The sequence below is a fragment of the Syngnathus scovelli genome, chromosome 12, assembly GCF_024217435.2.
Source record: "Syngnathus scovelli strain Florida chromosome 12, RoL_Ssco_1.2, whole genome shotgun sequence".
In the NCBI taxonomy this organism is placed as follows: Eukaryota; Metazoa; Chordata; class Actinopteri; order Syngnathiformes; family Syngnathidae; genus Syngnathus; species Syngnathus scovelli.
In genome coordinates this window covers 5,798,442-5,814,515 of record NC_090858.1, presented here as the reverse complement: position 1 = coordinate 5,814,515, position 16,074 = coordinate 5,798,442, and the positions used below count along the sequence as shown (strand labels likewise).

At 42.4% G+C, this 16,074-nt stretch overlaps 2 protein-coding genes and 1 long non-coding RNA gene across 14 annotated transcripts in view; 2 read left to right on the top strand and 1 right to left on the bottom strand.

Moving 5' to 3' along the window:
• Positions 1-4,463, top strand: part of rims1a (regulating synaptic membrane exocytosis 1a) — a 33,114-nt gene extending 28,651 nt beyond the window's left edge. For all 12 annotated transcript variants that reach the window (XM_049735829.2, XM_049735828.2, XM_049735826.2 and 9 more), the window contains 5 exons: positions 599-767; positions 883-995; positions 1,126-1,227; positions 1,317-1,456; positions 2,175-4,463. In XM_049735829.2, coding sequence (XP_049591786.1) covers positions 599-767; positions 883-995; positions 1,126-1,227; positions 1,317-1,456; positions 2,175-2,393 — 743 coding nt within the window. In that variant the 3' untranslated portion in view covers positions 2,394-4,463. The remainder of the gene's footprint in view (positions 1-598; positions 768-882; positions 996-1,125; positions 1,228-1,316; positions 1,457-2,174) is intronic.
• Positions 4,464-4,628: 165 nt separating this feature from the next.
• On the bottom strand, positions 4,629-11,967 carry LOC125978473 (uncharacterized). Its single transcript, XR_007485040.2, has 2 exons — positions 11,432-11,967; positions 4,629-9,428 (listed from the first exon to the last, which is right to left on the bottom strand). It is a non-coding gene; the product is annotated as an uncharacterized lncRNA (long non-coding RNA).
• A 1,095-nt stretch (positions 11,968-13,062) lies between these two features.
• The window catches only part of bcl11aa (BCL11 transcription factor A a), a 33,976-nt gene continuing 30,964 nt past the window's right edge, over positions 13,063-16,074 (top strand). The window contains exon 1 of the mRNA XM_049735836.2: positions 13,063-13,462. Within this exon, the coding sequence (XP_049591793.1) occupies positions 13,408-13,462 (55 nt within the window). The 5' untranslated portion in view covers positions 13,063-13,407. The remainder of the gene's footprint in view (positions 13,463-16,074) is intronic.

Sequence of the window (16,074 nt, the reverse complement as noted above, 5' to 3'; positions counted from 1 at the left end):
AATATTATTTAAATTAATTGATTTACGTATATAGGGAATAGTTTTTATTCAAATATTTTTTCATCACCATGTTTTTTTTTTATTGATGTTTGACTAGTAAACTTTCATGACATCAAATGGAATATTTCTAACTTCCCAGATGTCTTCAATGCTGCAAAAGTTTCTAAGTGTGGTTCAGTTTTTGAAGACGCCAATAAAAAAAGGCGATTTGTTTGTTGTATTGTGTTTGGATTTCTTAATTTCTTTTGTATTGTCTAATCAATGATCTGGTCAGGATCAAACTTTCACAGTTGGCTTTTAGAAAGGGCTGAACCAATTATTTTTGGATCCACAGAATGTTGATTGCATGCTTACTTCCTTTTATTTCAAAGGATCACATTTTGAACATGAGCGAAATACTCGTGCAATGCTAACAGTGGCTAAATAATAGATTTTAAAATCACAAGGTGTGCAAAATTTGTAGAAACAGTTTTTGTTCAGGTCACATGGACGATTTGTTGACCTGCATTGTTATATGTATCCTGTTATCAAGCTTGTCAGGCCTGCTTTAAAATCAACGCTAGTGAAAGTTAAACGCATGTTTCTTTTTCGGCTGCAGAGGCACCAGCAGGTAAGAAGGTGGCCAAGGGTGGCGGGGGCAGCAGCATCCAAAGGAGCGTGGAGACGGGCATGGCAGTGGAGTACCCACGAGGAGGCTCAGCCATGAACCGTCAGGCCAGTAGAGAATCCACCGATGGCAGCATGAACAGCTACACCTCTGAGGGAAAGTAAGTACACCACTGTCTGGTGCTCCCTCATGATCTCGGAAGTTGTCAACTAATGTGTGTGTGTGTGTGTGTGTGTGCCTGCCTCTATGTCTGTATTATTGTATGTATGGATCAGTCTTATCTTCTCAGGAATGAGACTGGGTGCTGACAGCCAGTTCAGTGACTTTCTAGGTGGTCTAGGACCTGGTCAGCTGGTTGGCCGGCAAACACTGGCAACACCTGCAATGGGTGAGTCTTTTGTTTTGTTTTCTATGCTCGTTTAGAAACATGTCAGAAAATAAAGGTGGCTTATTTAATGTTAAGGATCATACGGTATGATTAGACTTATGTGTTATTCATGTATTTCCCACACATGCAGGTGATGTTCAAATTGGTTTGATGGATAAGAAAGGACAGTTGGAGGTGGAGGTGATCAGGGCACGAGGCCTTACCCCCAAACCAGGCTCCAAATCCCTCCCAGGTTACCAACTTTTTCTTAATCCTCCCTCATCATACTCAAAATTTCTTTTTCTTTTTTAAATTCCTCTTATGTCATTGCTGTATCAACAGCTCCCTATGTCAAGGTGTACCTACTGGATAATGGAAGTTGTAAAGCCAAAAAGAAAACTAAGATTGCACGAAAGACCCTGGAGCCTCTGTACCAGCAGCATCTGCTATTTGACGAGAGTCCCCAGGGCAAGGTGCTTCAGGTAAATCTCCCCACTGAGCGTGTCTGTGTGTCTCTGCTTTACTGACTCAACCATCAAAAATAGATTCTCTGTGCAAATATAGAAAGGATTTACTATATTTAAACGAGATGATCATTGTATTTATTTATGGAGTGAAGATTTTGAAAATCATTTCTTCTTTTTTTCCCCCGCTCTCAACACGCACTAGATTTTCTTTTGGACTAAGTACCGTGGTTTGTGTTTTTTGGGTGTTACCTTGTCCTCTGTCTGCTGTGAATTTTGTGTCTCATCAGCACTACCCTCAACTCCTTAACTGCCCTTGTGTGATACCGCCTCTTTGTACACAATTCCGTTCACATACTAAGAGTGCCCAGAATTTTTTTTAGGTCACAGTCCAGAAGATTATAATATAAATCATGCATAACATCAAATGTTGTCATTTTCCAATATTTTGATTTTCATAAAAAAAAAAGCATTTGTTGAATTTAACTACAGTACAGAACAAAAAAACCTGTTCAAAACTGTTGTCAATTCGGTCCTTCTGTTTTGTCTCGCCTCTTTTTGTTCTGTGGTTGTCTCTGTGAGTGACTGATTCATGCCTCTTGTTCTATTTTGGTTTATTTATGTTGGTACCTTGATTTACGAGTGCCCCAATCCCTTCTGAATTTCTAGAAATTCAATTTAAAGAGTCGTTATCACATGAAGAATGTTTATTATACACTTTTTTTTTCTCTTCTAGGTGATAGTGTGGGGGGACTATGGACGATTGGACCACAAATGTTTTATGGGTGTAGCACAGATCTTATTGGAAGATTTGGACCTATCGAGCACGGTGATTGGATGGTACAAACTCTTTCCACCATCCTCGTTGGTAGATCCCACTCTAGCTCCACTCACGCGACTGGCGTCTCAGACATCATTGGACAGCTCAGGACCACCCCCGGGTGTTCGGTCCTAGTGACCGTGATGACCGTCAAATGTTCAAAAACTCTTAAATGACAAAACGGAGGAACCTAACTATTGGACCACAATGGAGCAGAGGGTGACCGCGGGAAAAGAAGACCTCAGTCTACCAATAAAAAGCCAGACGGAGAGACAGGGAATAAGAGTGACAGAGAGAGCAGGCGGGAAAAATCTAGCCAATCAAAGCTGAGTCAGAGTCTGACAATCATTTCTCACACCTTTACTTCTTTATCTAATGTACTTGAGCCTTTTCTTTGTGCAAACCTTTGCCTTTGTTCCTCCAAGATGGAGATTTTCTTTTCACTTTGTTTATCAAAATCTCTTTTGTCTAACTTTATTGTTGTGCACCCAATTAGAATCCTTCACGAGTCAGGAGTGCTGTAAACAATGGAGGGAGTTGGTCACATTTCAAACTGACACATTTTCATGCAGATTAACGGCTGCTCCATTGGCATTACCAAGGTAGCGGTACAAGTGTAGCTGAGCACAAGGGGCTGCTCTTTGGCATGGTGTACTTAACTTTTAAGTTAAAGGATCCTTGTGAGACATGAAAGCAAGCACAAGAAAAGCTTGAGTCTTCTATGACGGTATGATAGAGACAAATGAGTTTTGCTTTTTGTCTGAACAAAAAGAAAAAGCGGCCAAATTCATTATGTGCATTGTATATTTGATTTGAAATGTTTTTTTTTTGTCTTTGTTTAGTCAAGAGTTCCGGTACTGTGTGGTGCAAACTCTTTGTATTTTCTTTTTTACTGTTTTAGAACAACGCTTTTGAGCAAAGGCCACTATCAGGTTGTCCAAACAATGTAATCGGAACCCCCGCGCCCCGTTCTGTTTCACCTGTTAAAGGGAGCAGCATGATCTTGGGATGCCCTGTCCGACGCCCAGCTGCATGCACGTTTGGTTTTTTTTTTTTTTTTTTTACTTTAATGTCATTTTGGTTTTGATCTCTTCCTTGTCTTTTTTTTAATAGAAAATGTCAATGACATGAATGTCGATTCTTAAAAAAAAAAAGATTTTAAAAAGAGAGATAGGACGTGTCTTAGTTTTACATAATTTTAGGCCAGCTTGTATGTTGCATGTTCTTGTACAGTTTGCTTGTACTGAATATGAATACAAACCGAGAAAAGCCAAGCCATCCCCCCGGGCCCGATAACGGGCCGATTCCACCCGGGCCACACCTTCCACTCTGGGTCGAAATATTCATATCAGGAATTCTCCACGGTAAAATGTCATTGTTTCTATTTTTCTTTCAAGCCCTTTGAACGACAGCGCTGTTCTGTAGTACGGAGCATAGCTGAGACCCCGGTGGGTGATGATGAGGATGTAACTGTCATGTCACTTTGTCGGGCTCCAGACCAATAGAGAATGTGTGAAAAACAGTTACATGTATATGAAGTACTTTTAAGAGTTTGAGAGAAATTATAAAGATAGATATATATATATATGAATATAGAAAAAGTGTATCTGCCTGTCTCCAATACACACATGCACACCTTGTACATAGAAAATAATGAGACGATATTAACGAGAGAAATGTCAGTGACACGTAAACATTCCTGTTGTTTTGTTTGTTTTTCCTGAGAGAGGAATGTGCACCCTTTGCTGAACTCAAGCTGCTGAGCGGTTCTGAGCCACAGGGGGCGTGCTAAAAGGCCTTTCTCAACCCACTCTCTAAGTTGTTAAAGCAAAATTTTAGAAAGACTTGTTTTTCCTTTGAAGAACTCCTCTCCTCCTGTTTCGGTGAGGACTGGACTCCTAAAGCCAACGAAGAATCTGATTTTACAGACCTATGTTGCAAAATGTTTGTGTTGAAAAACTTGGCAGCGTGGCCGACTGCCCTTTCCTTTGTCAGTATTATTCCTGGAATACTGATTGTTTACAGCCCATGGCTCCCCGAACCCAAACGACGACGCTAGATGAAAGACGGAGAAGTATTCACTGCAACGGTTCTTGTTTGTATAACAGATGTGGCTCTACTGACGTGTATGTTTTATATTCAAGAGTTCATTTTTATTATTTACAAATAAAAGACTGTGCAGAAGAAGAAAGCTGCTCTTTCCAAGGAAGAGGCCTCATTATTACCGTGAAGCAACTCTTGTCACGGGAACTTGTGTCGTGGCTAAAGGTGCTACAATACAAAGAAAGACTCTTGTGGACTCCTAAAAAAAAAAGTACAATGTCCTTTCAGCTTGATCCTGGATTCACTTAAAGAAGAAACGCTTAGTCATACAGTATTTCCCATGTTTTAATACAACTTAAGTTAAAATAGTATTACTATTTAAAAGCAGTAAGGCAAAGCAGTAAACATAAATAAGAAGGCAGAAAGCACACCTTCCTGGGCTCAATTTTTGGAAGCACTCTGAACAGCTAAACAGCACATTTGAACAACGTTCCAAGTTTCCAAACAGCAGTCTGCATAATGTTCATGGTCTCAGTTTTTGTAAAAATTACCCTTCAAAAATTATAATTTCTTGACTGGTTCAATGTAAAATGAAGATAATTTGTCATGGGCGGAGACCATGTGCAGCATGGATTTTATCTACTTGGGAGAAAGGGGAAAGCTGGACAACAGGGAGCAACACGAGGAGCATACAGGATAGCAACTTGGGGTAACAGCCAGGTAGCATAACGGCTAGCAACGTGGTCAGACAACAGGTAGGACAACAGAAGGAATTGAAACAGAGTGCTGGGTGTGCGGGGTTTATATAGGGCGGCTAACGAGCCAGGAGCAGGTGTAGAAATGAGCTGGAGGTGCGGTCAATCGGCGTAAATGCTGCCGACGGAACGGGAGGGGCAGGAGAGATGAGCTGTCCATGGTGCTGATCATGCGAAGGCAAGACATAAATAGCAAGAAAACCATCAAAATTGCGATAAAAACTGTAATAGATGAAATTATAGTCACAAATGAAAGCTAAGGTATTTTTCAATTAATTTTTACGTGCAAGTCATTTTAATTGAATCAGTATGACCTAAAATTTTATGGGTGCAAAAACATTTACTTGGGAAGCAAATACATTTGTCATTTGCGCTATATTTCTGATAAAAGGATGGAAATGTGCAACGTTTGGCAGCGACAAAAAAAATATTAAAATTAAAAAAAATAAATGAATCAGCAAACGTATTGGCCACACATGAACGAGTAGATGGATAATATAATTGCACTATCTCAAACTTTGCGGGGCAAAATGCCATTATTTTAATGTGGGTCTTGGGACTCTGAGAGCTTTAATAAGTTTTTTTTATTTTTTTAGGTGGTACTTGATGCAAAAAGTTTGGCAAGCAGCGTTTTAGACCATTAAAACCATAAAGCGTACAGCATAAATTGTAAAATGGCAATTATTAAAATGTTGCCGAGACGCTAGAGTTCCAGATTTTCACCATCCACGTGAGCATCATCGCCAGCCGTTTTATGGCGTAGTCATCATCAGTCTTGTTGAGTGTAGCAGCTTGATGGCTTGGGAGATGACTGATTGCCGCCTCACTGTCGGCCTCTGCCACTCTGGACCTCCATGCTGCAAAGCTGCACGCTGAGAAGTCGCTTCAAAGCTCTTTATTGCCACCTCGTGGCGTGATCGGACAATGGCATTGGAAAACAGGGACAATACTCGTCCTCACTTTTTAATGGAAACTAAAACCTTCGGAAGGAAAAGATGAAGGTGATGGCAACATTTTTTTTATTATAAATAAATTTTGGGATTTCATATGACTGAGCAACAAATAGGTTAAATGTGGTCATTCAGAACATAAATCTTTTTAAAACGTTGAGCGTACAAATCAGATTGCGCACTTGACCCCTCCCTTTTAAAAAAGCTTTCGAAATGGGATATTTTAATAGATTTTTTAGTTTTCTTTGCTTTACATTTGGGATTATTAACTTATTTAAAGCAGAAATGTATCATGTTTATTCATCAAACATTATGGCACAGGACAGCGTTGTCTACATTAAGTATTTAATATATATTAAAAACAACTGCAACACAACACAAAGATCCCGTAATCGACATTTCGTTTGAATAATTTCGTGCTTGTTCAATAATATTTTTGTTTATCACATTTCTCGGATCGGTGTGTTTACTGCAATAGTGCGTGCTGCAATGCATCACAGATGATGACTAAATATATGAAATAGCCGATTGGTTCTAGGAGTAGTCGGCGTGCGTGACTGTATATATTGACAATAGCCTGTTTGAAACTTGCATGGTTTAGATATTTCGTTTATGTTAATGAAAAATATGATACATTCATTTCCTGAATTATATTCATTTATACGTTGAAAAAATGCTGCAAGACTTTAGCCGAAAATATTTACAATTATGTGCATGGCGACAATTTAATTCTTCGTCTCTGTCAGAGAGATAGGTTAATGTAGAAATACTTAATTTGCAGGTGAGCAATGCGGTCCAAGATGATTTCGCTGGCTTGCATTAAAAAAAAAAAAAAAAAAAAAAAAACTTGGATAAACGTCCAATGCATTATTAGTGCGGATGTGTGTAAACGGTGTTGGACTCCAAATTTTATTTCCCAAATTGCTATTTTACGCAGATGAACATCTATCTTCATGCATCAAACTTTCTGGAGTTCACCAAACTTCAGTTTGCCCCTTTATTAATTGTAAGACCTATTGTGGTTGTGTATTGTAATCAATATTCTTTGATTTATATGCGACATTCCCATAATTTAAATTATCTCGTGCAAATTTTCCATTAAAAATAATTAAAAATAATACTAAAAAAATACTCAATAATCCAATGCACTGTTTATTGCACGATTAATGTTTTACGGGGGTTTTGCATGTGTAAACAAACATTAAGAGTGTAACCTATAATTGGTCAATTATGATAATAATAGGTCCTCTTGGTCTCCAGAGATGCGCTACATGAACACACAAGTCGGGGAGTCAGATGGCATTAGACGCAGGGACTTTGCCAGTAATGGAGGCTTTCTGGTTAAGAGGCAGACTGAAACAGAAGGGTGTCATGTCAGATTAGATTTGTTATTTCCCCCCTCGGTGTTAATGGTTTGAAAGGCCCCCTAGTTTGCTTCAGAGCCCATTAGAAAGTGGCGGCCGTGATACAGCCGTCATTACCGCGCTGTTCCCCCCGCACCGCCGCTTAATCTAATTAGATAGCCCGGCTCCTGCCTTTTGGGGAAGGGGGTGGGGGGGATACTCCTTCTATTGATATTCATTAAAAATACATGATTTATCACTAAGCTCTCTGAGGTACGACTGCGTGCAGCCGTTCCAAGGTAGAAACAGTGTTCTTTGGACTGTTGCGGATTTCTTCCGCTGCAATTCCTTGTGCAATCATATGATTTAGAAACTGAATAATAATAATAATAATAATAATAATAATAATAATAATAATAATAATAATAATAATAATAATAATAATAATAATAAATTAAAACTTTTTTACTATCAGAAATATGTGTATATGTACTATATGAGGTGGCTAAGGGTGTATATTTTGTCAGTGTTGTCTGTCTATCTGTCTGTCTGTCTGGCTGGCTGGCTGTCTCTATGTTTTTATCGGTACAATTATTTATTCATGTAGTGTATATAGTTTATTCTTATTCCTCTTTCATCAATTACACTAGCTATTTTGGTTGAGGATGCAAAAAAAAAAACATATTGACAGTATACCCCAAAACATGTCCTGCTCCCGGTCCTCGGGGGTCATTGTCCTACCTATTTATCATCCTGCTGCATCGCACCCGATTCAAATGATTCAAGGATTTGAAGACGCTTAATAATGAACCTATCAGGTGTGCTGCAGTAGAAAAACGTGGAAAACAAACAGGACAATGACCCTCTATAGACAGTGTTGGCTTTAACACTGTGTTGGACAACCATAACTTGTATTTTAATGACTTAATTCTAAACTGAAACTTATTGGCGCCCTTGACTTGGAGTTGATGCTTCGGAATGGACAGGAGCTTGTTAAGGCCCTTTTCTCATACACTAATGGTAAGTGGCCACTAGAGGGAACTCCAGTCCGCGTTTGCTCCTGTTCAATGCCACCTCCGATCTAGTAAACCCACTACTACTTTTATTTAACAGCACAATCCATCGTTGCTTTATCAACACCTGACTAGTCCCGCTCAGTGTATTTGTTAAGGTACATGCATATAGAGGAATAATGTGACCATTAATAATACATTCAAATAAATGCACCGTTTGCGCTGGATTGGTTGGAAAAAAAAAAGACTTCAAAATTCTTTAAATTGTGGAACTGCCTAACCTCATCTTATCCAAGGCCTATGCGGTCATTTAAACGCAGTCGTGTTTAACATCAGAATACACTTTACTATCTCCTTATATGCTCCACTGCCGGGCTCTATCTTGCAACGCAAAGGTCCCAAGCGTGTCATTCCCGCCTCGTCATTCATCTTCATAACAACCAGTTAGTGTAAAATTAACAACGACTTAACTAACGGCGGCCATAAACGTGCCCGTGCATTAGAGGCAGATGGATAGTGGTGATGGAGGCTAGCCTGGGACTTGATAGGAAGAGTTGGGTTGCACCATCTGATGTTGTGTGGCCCTGGTGTGAGATAACGAGCGGCACTTTCACTTTGTCCGTTTTGCGATTAAGTGAATTTAAGTTCTGTCAAAAAAAGAGATAAAATGATAAATAACATTCACTGCATACGTGTATAAATGTCCTGAACTTCGATCTTGCATCGTGTGTGTGTGTGTGTGTGTGTGTGCGGGTGGGGAGGGAGGAAGGGAGGGGGGTAATTTGTTCTATGGCTGCGTAATCCCGCTTGATTTCATCTAATACCACCGGGCAGACGCAGCGACGTGTGCGCACATCCAGCGACGTGATAATAGTTCGCTGTAAAATCCAGCCTGGCCCCGTTTTTGCGAATCTTTTAGGGTGGCTGAAAATTGACGATGCGCGCGTGTCTCTATGTGTGAGAGTGTGCGAGCGTGCGTGCGTGCGTGCACATGAAATTCCACTGCCAAAGCGCAAGACTGGATGTGACAGGGATTTGAAGCTCTGCATAGAAATTAAGACGACACCTGGGGGGAAAAGAGAGAAAAAAGTCTTTAACCCATTGCTTGAGGCTAATATCCAAACCGTATGCAGAACATTTGTGAACTAAAAAAAATCCCTTATGGAGTTGAGGCTATGCATCACGAAATCATCGGAAGTTTGGTTTTATTGTAGCCTAAACATTTAACACGCACAAGTGTACGAAACGGAAACACCATAAATCACTTTATCTGCATGATCAAATTTTTGAGTGGGGCATATATTCACGTTATAGTTGTAACAAATCCATTAAAGTCTCTTAAAGCATGGCTCAGATTTTGGGATAGATTTCAAAACCATATAGACTGCAGCGACCCGAGAGAGCAAGAGAGAAATGAAGGTGTAAAGAAGAGCATGAGGGGGTGAATACGGTGGGGGGGTGTATGTGGAGCTGATTTATCTCAGGGGCCCCCTGGTCATTTCCATATATTGAAATGCGCCCCCAGTTACTCAATTTCCCCGGAGCTGCCGTGCGTGCAGAGGAAGGCGCCCATGTGACCGTCATCGGTCTGATGCTCTGTTGTCTCTCAGCTCTTTTCACGTCCCTGACGACACACACACACACACACACGCACACACACACGCGCGCGCGCGCACACACGCACGCACACACACACACACACACGCGCGCGCACACAAGCACGCACACACACTTCTCCGCATGTGCTTATAGTTTGACAACAACCAACGCCACTGTGCACTCTTGAATTTAACATGGGCGACTAAGATCTTCGGAGCAAAAGGGCTGAAGTGATTAATGGGATGGTATGAATATCAGATATAGTACAGAGGATATTAAAAACATTGTTTTAGATTTACATGCATGCATGAAGCTATTTTTTTGCCAAAGTCCAAGATCATGCATTGAAATCAACATGCAAACATGCGCGCGCGCCTGCACGGCAGCTTTCCCTGCGCCGCACAATTGTAAAGTCTGATTTATGACGAGCAGTGCGTTTCCAATTTCCATATGGAGAAAGCCCAGTGCGCTTTCCATACGTCCGAGGTCTGTAGGCTGCGAGCAATCCCTTGCGTGCACGCGCGTTTACGTGTGATGGAGAAAGTGTAAAGTGGCAGGTGAGGATGAAGAGGGAGATTGGAGGAAGAGAAATGCGGATATTTTGTAGCAAAATAGAAGGAGCGGGTAGGGCGAGGTCAATGTTAACGTGCGTTGGATTTGGGGAGCTGTAAAATGACGCACCTTTTAAACCGTGGCTGCCAGTCAGGATTGTATGGTCGGGGTCCCTTAAACTTGTTGGCCCATTTAGTTTGGATGGGCTTGCAGTGATTTGAATGAAAGTGTAATAACGCCAAGGTTACCACGCATGGAATAAGATAGAAATTTGTATTATTGAAAGTCAACGCACTTGTTCATACAAGTCGTTACTTAATCCGCTTTAATGGGGCGGTGGCTTCTAAAGGCGATGCGCTCGACGGGAATCTCCTAAACTGTGTTGGGGGAAAAATATCATTGAAAGTATTTCAATCACACATCATAATAGAAATAGATATGGAATAAATATTTCCACTTTATATGCTAGGGAGTCTAAATGGGAGAATTATGAAATCTAGGATTTTACTCTTTTTTTTATCATCACAAAGTCGTCAGTGAACTGCTGACGCGTGTATCAAAATCCGCTGTCCTAATTTCATTTTACTGCATACCGCTTTGTTGTTTTTGTTTCCGTGCTTGTGTGAAGCAGCTCTGGAAATTGTACATCAATTTATCACTTCCATTTATCCTGACTGATGCATTCACATCTCTAATCGTGAATGCGTTTTATCATAAGAAAAATAAAACTACTATTACGCCACACCGTACAAGATCATATGCAGACTTTTGTGTTTTGTCCTTATATCCGGAGAAACCTGCTGCAACACGAGCACTTCCACAAATGGACGCTCACTCACGCACGCACGCGCGTACTTGCCCGACCCGTCCCATCCAAGCCATGCGAGCAAGTTGCAACTTGCAAAATATTTCACTCACTGGTCATGCATTTCCCCCTTGACGTTGAACCTCCTCCGCCACTCCTCCGGCGACTCTCTCTCTCCTTGTCTTTCTCTCTGTCTCTCTACCATCACCCCCAGTCCCCCCTCCTCATCCTCCTGGCCTGCCTCTCTCCACACCACCACCATCACCACCACCACCACCACCCCCCGTATTAAGTGCGCGTCCTCTTCGGTCAGTGAGCGAATCTCCGGGCTCTCGCATGAAGCGCCACTCCAAGCTCCCTCCACCAACGCCGAGGTCGCTCGCTCCTTCCTCCCGTCTTCTCTTCAGTCACAAGAGCCACTATGTCTCCCGTCTTCTCTCCCCTTTTCCCATCCGTGGCTTTTGTGGCGGCTTCCGAGCGCGAAGCCCATCTTTCCACCCCCATTGTGTCTCCTCAGAGGATGCCCGACCGGCTGCTCGCTGTACGCGTGCGACTTTGCCGATATAAAGCCTGTCGTCTTACATTACCAAACCCCCTTTTATTACAAGAGTATTTACAATCTCTTCCCCCTCCTCTTCTTCTTCTTCACTCTTCCTCCTCCTTCTCCTATATACACCACCCCCACTAACGACGAACCCTCCCCCGTTCCAGCTCGAACCTGAATCACATCTGATAGTTATTATGGGCCAGCACCGCACTTCTTCTTGCCAAGGTCAGCAGCTTGAGTTTCACCCCGGACCGAGTCAGAACATACAGGCAAGGGCTCTTGGACAGCATGTTTGAAAGTGCCCGATAAATATATCCACTCGTTCTCTTGGCACTTCCAAAGGCGTGCGCAACGCGCTTGGAATCGGCTCAAGTGGAAGAAAAGTGAGTGATGGACGTGACTTGGACGGGAGACGACACCTATACGGCAATAAGAGGAAATTTTCATCTTGGGGTGATCAGATCATTGAGTTAATGAATGATGCCAAAAATTCTACTGTTGAATACAAAAAAAGTTTAATATTCTATTTGCTCCATTCTAAAATAAAGTGTGGTCGTGCAATATGGTTAATAAAGACATCCACTGCTTAGCCAGTCGATTTGCATTTGGGGTGGCTTGCATTGGTTAATACACGCACATGCCTCAACTAAAGTTTTCCAAGTGTCTGTGCATGCCCGTGGCCACGCACACGGCGCCCGTCCACGCGAGTCGCCGGGTTTTGCATGTGCACGAGTAAGGCTATCATTCTCGCCTCACTCGGCGGCTCCGCTTGCCCTGCTTCGCGTCCACGTCCCTTTTTCCCTCCCTCTGCATATTGCTTTCATTACACTCTCTCTCTCCCGCTCTCGCTCTCTCTCTTTCTCTCGCATCACACACACACCCTTCCTTCGAAGTGTGTCTTGTCCGGCCCCCCTGATCTCTGTGTCCATTGGCTTCCACCGGGTCTACTTCTCATGTGCGGCCCACCCCCTCCTCTACCTCTCTTCTCCAATGATCGTCCATTGGTGTTGTTATTTCGCGTCCCATCCGTCCCTCCTCCCACTCCCACTCCCACTCGGGTGCCTCGGCCCTGCCCATGTTTTTGTATGTCGGGTGTCCGTCCACCGCCTGACGTTCAAGTTCGCCGGGAACGTCACGTCCGTGCACTTGAACCCCCAACCACGGGGGTGGGGGGTGGGGGGATAGGGGGGGTGGTGGGGGTGGGGGGCGGAGGGGGGCTTTTGCCATTTTTTTCCATCGCTCTCCCCTCTCTCCTCTCCTCTCTCTCCATCCTCATACACACACACACTCTCTCTCTCTTTTCTCCGATCTTCTTTCTCAAAAAAGCCATGAAGGCGATCCCGCGATCCATCTTCGCCTCCGCGCCATCTTTGTATTATTTGTAATTAGTTTTTAATTTTTCCCCAGCAATTATTTTTGTTGTTGTTGTGTGTGGATGACGAAGGCGCCGGATGAAGACATTCTTTTGCCCCACCGGAGTCTCCAATGTGTAACCCCGGCTCTTCCCGATGTGATCCGCACTGAGCGCCGCCGCCAGCCACCATGTCTCGCCGCAAGCAAGGCAAACCTCAGCACTTAAGTAAACGGGATTTCTCGCGTAAGTACAAACCAGAATTGGGAACATACACATCCACGCTTTCGTCTCTTTTAGTTATTCTGCATACGGGTGAAATTGCTGGTTAGGGAGTCGGGGAAACGTCAGCCGTGAGGATACCAGGATGGACCGCTCAGAACCCGCGGTCAGCTGGACTCAGCAGCGCGGTCGCAAAAGTGCGATACATTAGTTCTTAAACGAGACCAAAATAAGTTTGTTAGCCTCTCTCTAAAAAAAAAAAAAAAAAAAAAAAAACCTGCAACGGGATCCAAACATTGGTCATCGGTGACCGGATCAAATTGTCTCCTGCTCCGGTGCCCCCACGAACGGTCCGGTCAGTGGAGGCGCGCACATGCACGGCTTGAGATCATCTGAGCGGCTGCAGAGCGCGCTCTTAGCAGAGCTGGGGAGAAAGATCTTGGAATATCACTTAGTTACTGTCTTGTGAGCAAGTTTCACCATCTCTCTCTCTGTCTCTTTCTATTTTGGGATTATTTTCCAAAAACAGAAAAACTTGGAGTCGAAATGACTGGAAGCGGCAAACACATTATCATCACCTCGTGTTTGTAAACTGCATGCCTTCGTTACAGCACCACCGCGCTTGGCGCATGCAGACAACACAGATCGATTTCCTATCCTCGCTTTTTAAAATCATAACCCCTATGCAAATTTATTGGCGTTCATCCTAGTTGCAGGAACTTTCTCGCTGTAACATACGCAACAGAGTTTTTGCAGCTCGGAGTTACAAGACAGCAACAGGAAATACTCGTCTTGTCCAATTTTTCATCTTTTTTTTTTAATCCTACCAAACAAACTGAGGCAAGACAAATATTAATGTGTAGATGATGTAAGAGCAGCGTATTAGCTGTTCAAGGTTGTGATCATCTCGAGAAAAAAAGTTAAAATTTCAACACCGTTTTACGTCAAACGACTCATTACGCACGACGTGTTTATCATCTGAACTGTAATTTGTCCTGTTTATTGCTCCAACATTGACATGCAAGTGTAATATATGAGGGGAAAGTGAATAATTTCTTATTAAACTGTAGGGAGAATGGCCATGTGTCATAATAAATTTATTCCTCGTGGTATTTCAACAGTTCACCAAATTGTATTTAATTAGATAACTCAATCAATAATTTGGTTATGTGTTGGTATGCTGATTGGCTGCTGCCCGTGCTGCTGTTCGTTTTAAAGTATATTCTTTTTTTTTTTAAAGGGGGGGGGGGGTACATGCTGGGTGACAGTGACCATGGCGAAAATCTGTCGCTAGGAGGCAGAGTACGATCAGAAAATCCAGCTCAGAGCTTGAACTTGAACACTTAGGCTGCTACTCTACATACTCACTACTATTGCATGTGTGGGGAGCATTGGGAAGGAAGGATTGTTCGTGTGTTGGGGTGGGGGTATTTTTTTGGGGGGGGGGGAGAGGGTGCTATAGGCACTACACATACATATTCAGTCATACACATGCACACACACACAGATACTAAAATCCTCAAGTCATCAACCCCGCAGACTTTGACCTAACCACCTTTTTCTCTTTTAAGAAGCAAAATTTTGCATCAATTTGTGTACAAGTCGTACCGCGTAGGATATTTATTCACAACATGAACATGCCATATATTCCAACCGACAGTCTTTTTATATATTTTTTAATGTATGTATACGTCATACAGTACATACTATAATTCTATCGTCTGTTTATTGATAGCATAAACAAACCACTTTTTTAAACTGTTCAAAACTAAATTAATTACAAAAAACAACATGTAGGCCTGCTAATTAAACTTATGTTTGGTGTTTTTCTTGAGCTGTTTTGCAACAATGATCTTTTTAACATTAAGATCATTGGCTTCCTTTTCTCCTTTACCTGAAGACTATTTTTGTCTGGCATATATCAATATTTCAGTCTTATTTTGTCACTGTGATGCCATCTTTCCACTTTTTTACTGCAGTGTGTAACAAACGTAAGGCTGCGCTGACCTGAAGTTAAATCAGTTGGGTGGAAGGGGGGTGCATGTAGGATGATGCTGGCGCTTGAGCTGGTGCTGGTGAATTTATCATGTTATCTCCCTCTCCCGGTTTGTGCAGGAGTGCAGCGTTCAAATGATAATTTGTGGAGGGGGATGTAGTCCACATAACACCAAAAAGACACACACACAAAGACACACACTGGCTTGCATTCCAAGACGCACTGTGCAAGCCTTGCCTTTTATCAGACAAAATCGGTACCAATCACCCGGACGATGAAAATTAAAATCTATTTTTTGATCCTCAGTGGTTTTAAGTTCATTAAAATGTGAAATTGGGTGGCTGAGTAAAGAAGGTCAACGAGCATTCTGGCGAGCGCCGAGTCACACTCCTCACCTTCGACTGGAAGATCTTTAAAAGAAGAACACTGAATTAGGCTTCTTTATTAATTCAGCGTTTGCTCTCTTCACATGACTGCGGGAGGTTGTGCGATTGACAAAAGCCTTCTTAAAAAGTAGTCTTGAGTTAATCCGACATCGAAAGGGTGAGACTCATTTTCGAACAGCCAATCTACGTAAGAAGTCAGACTGTGACATCCACTTTTTGTCCTGGGCCCTGCAAACATTGGACATGTTTGTTAC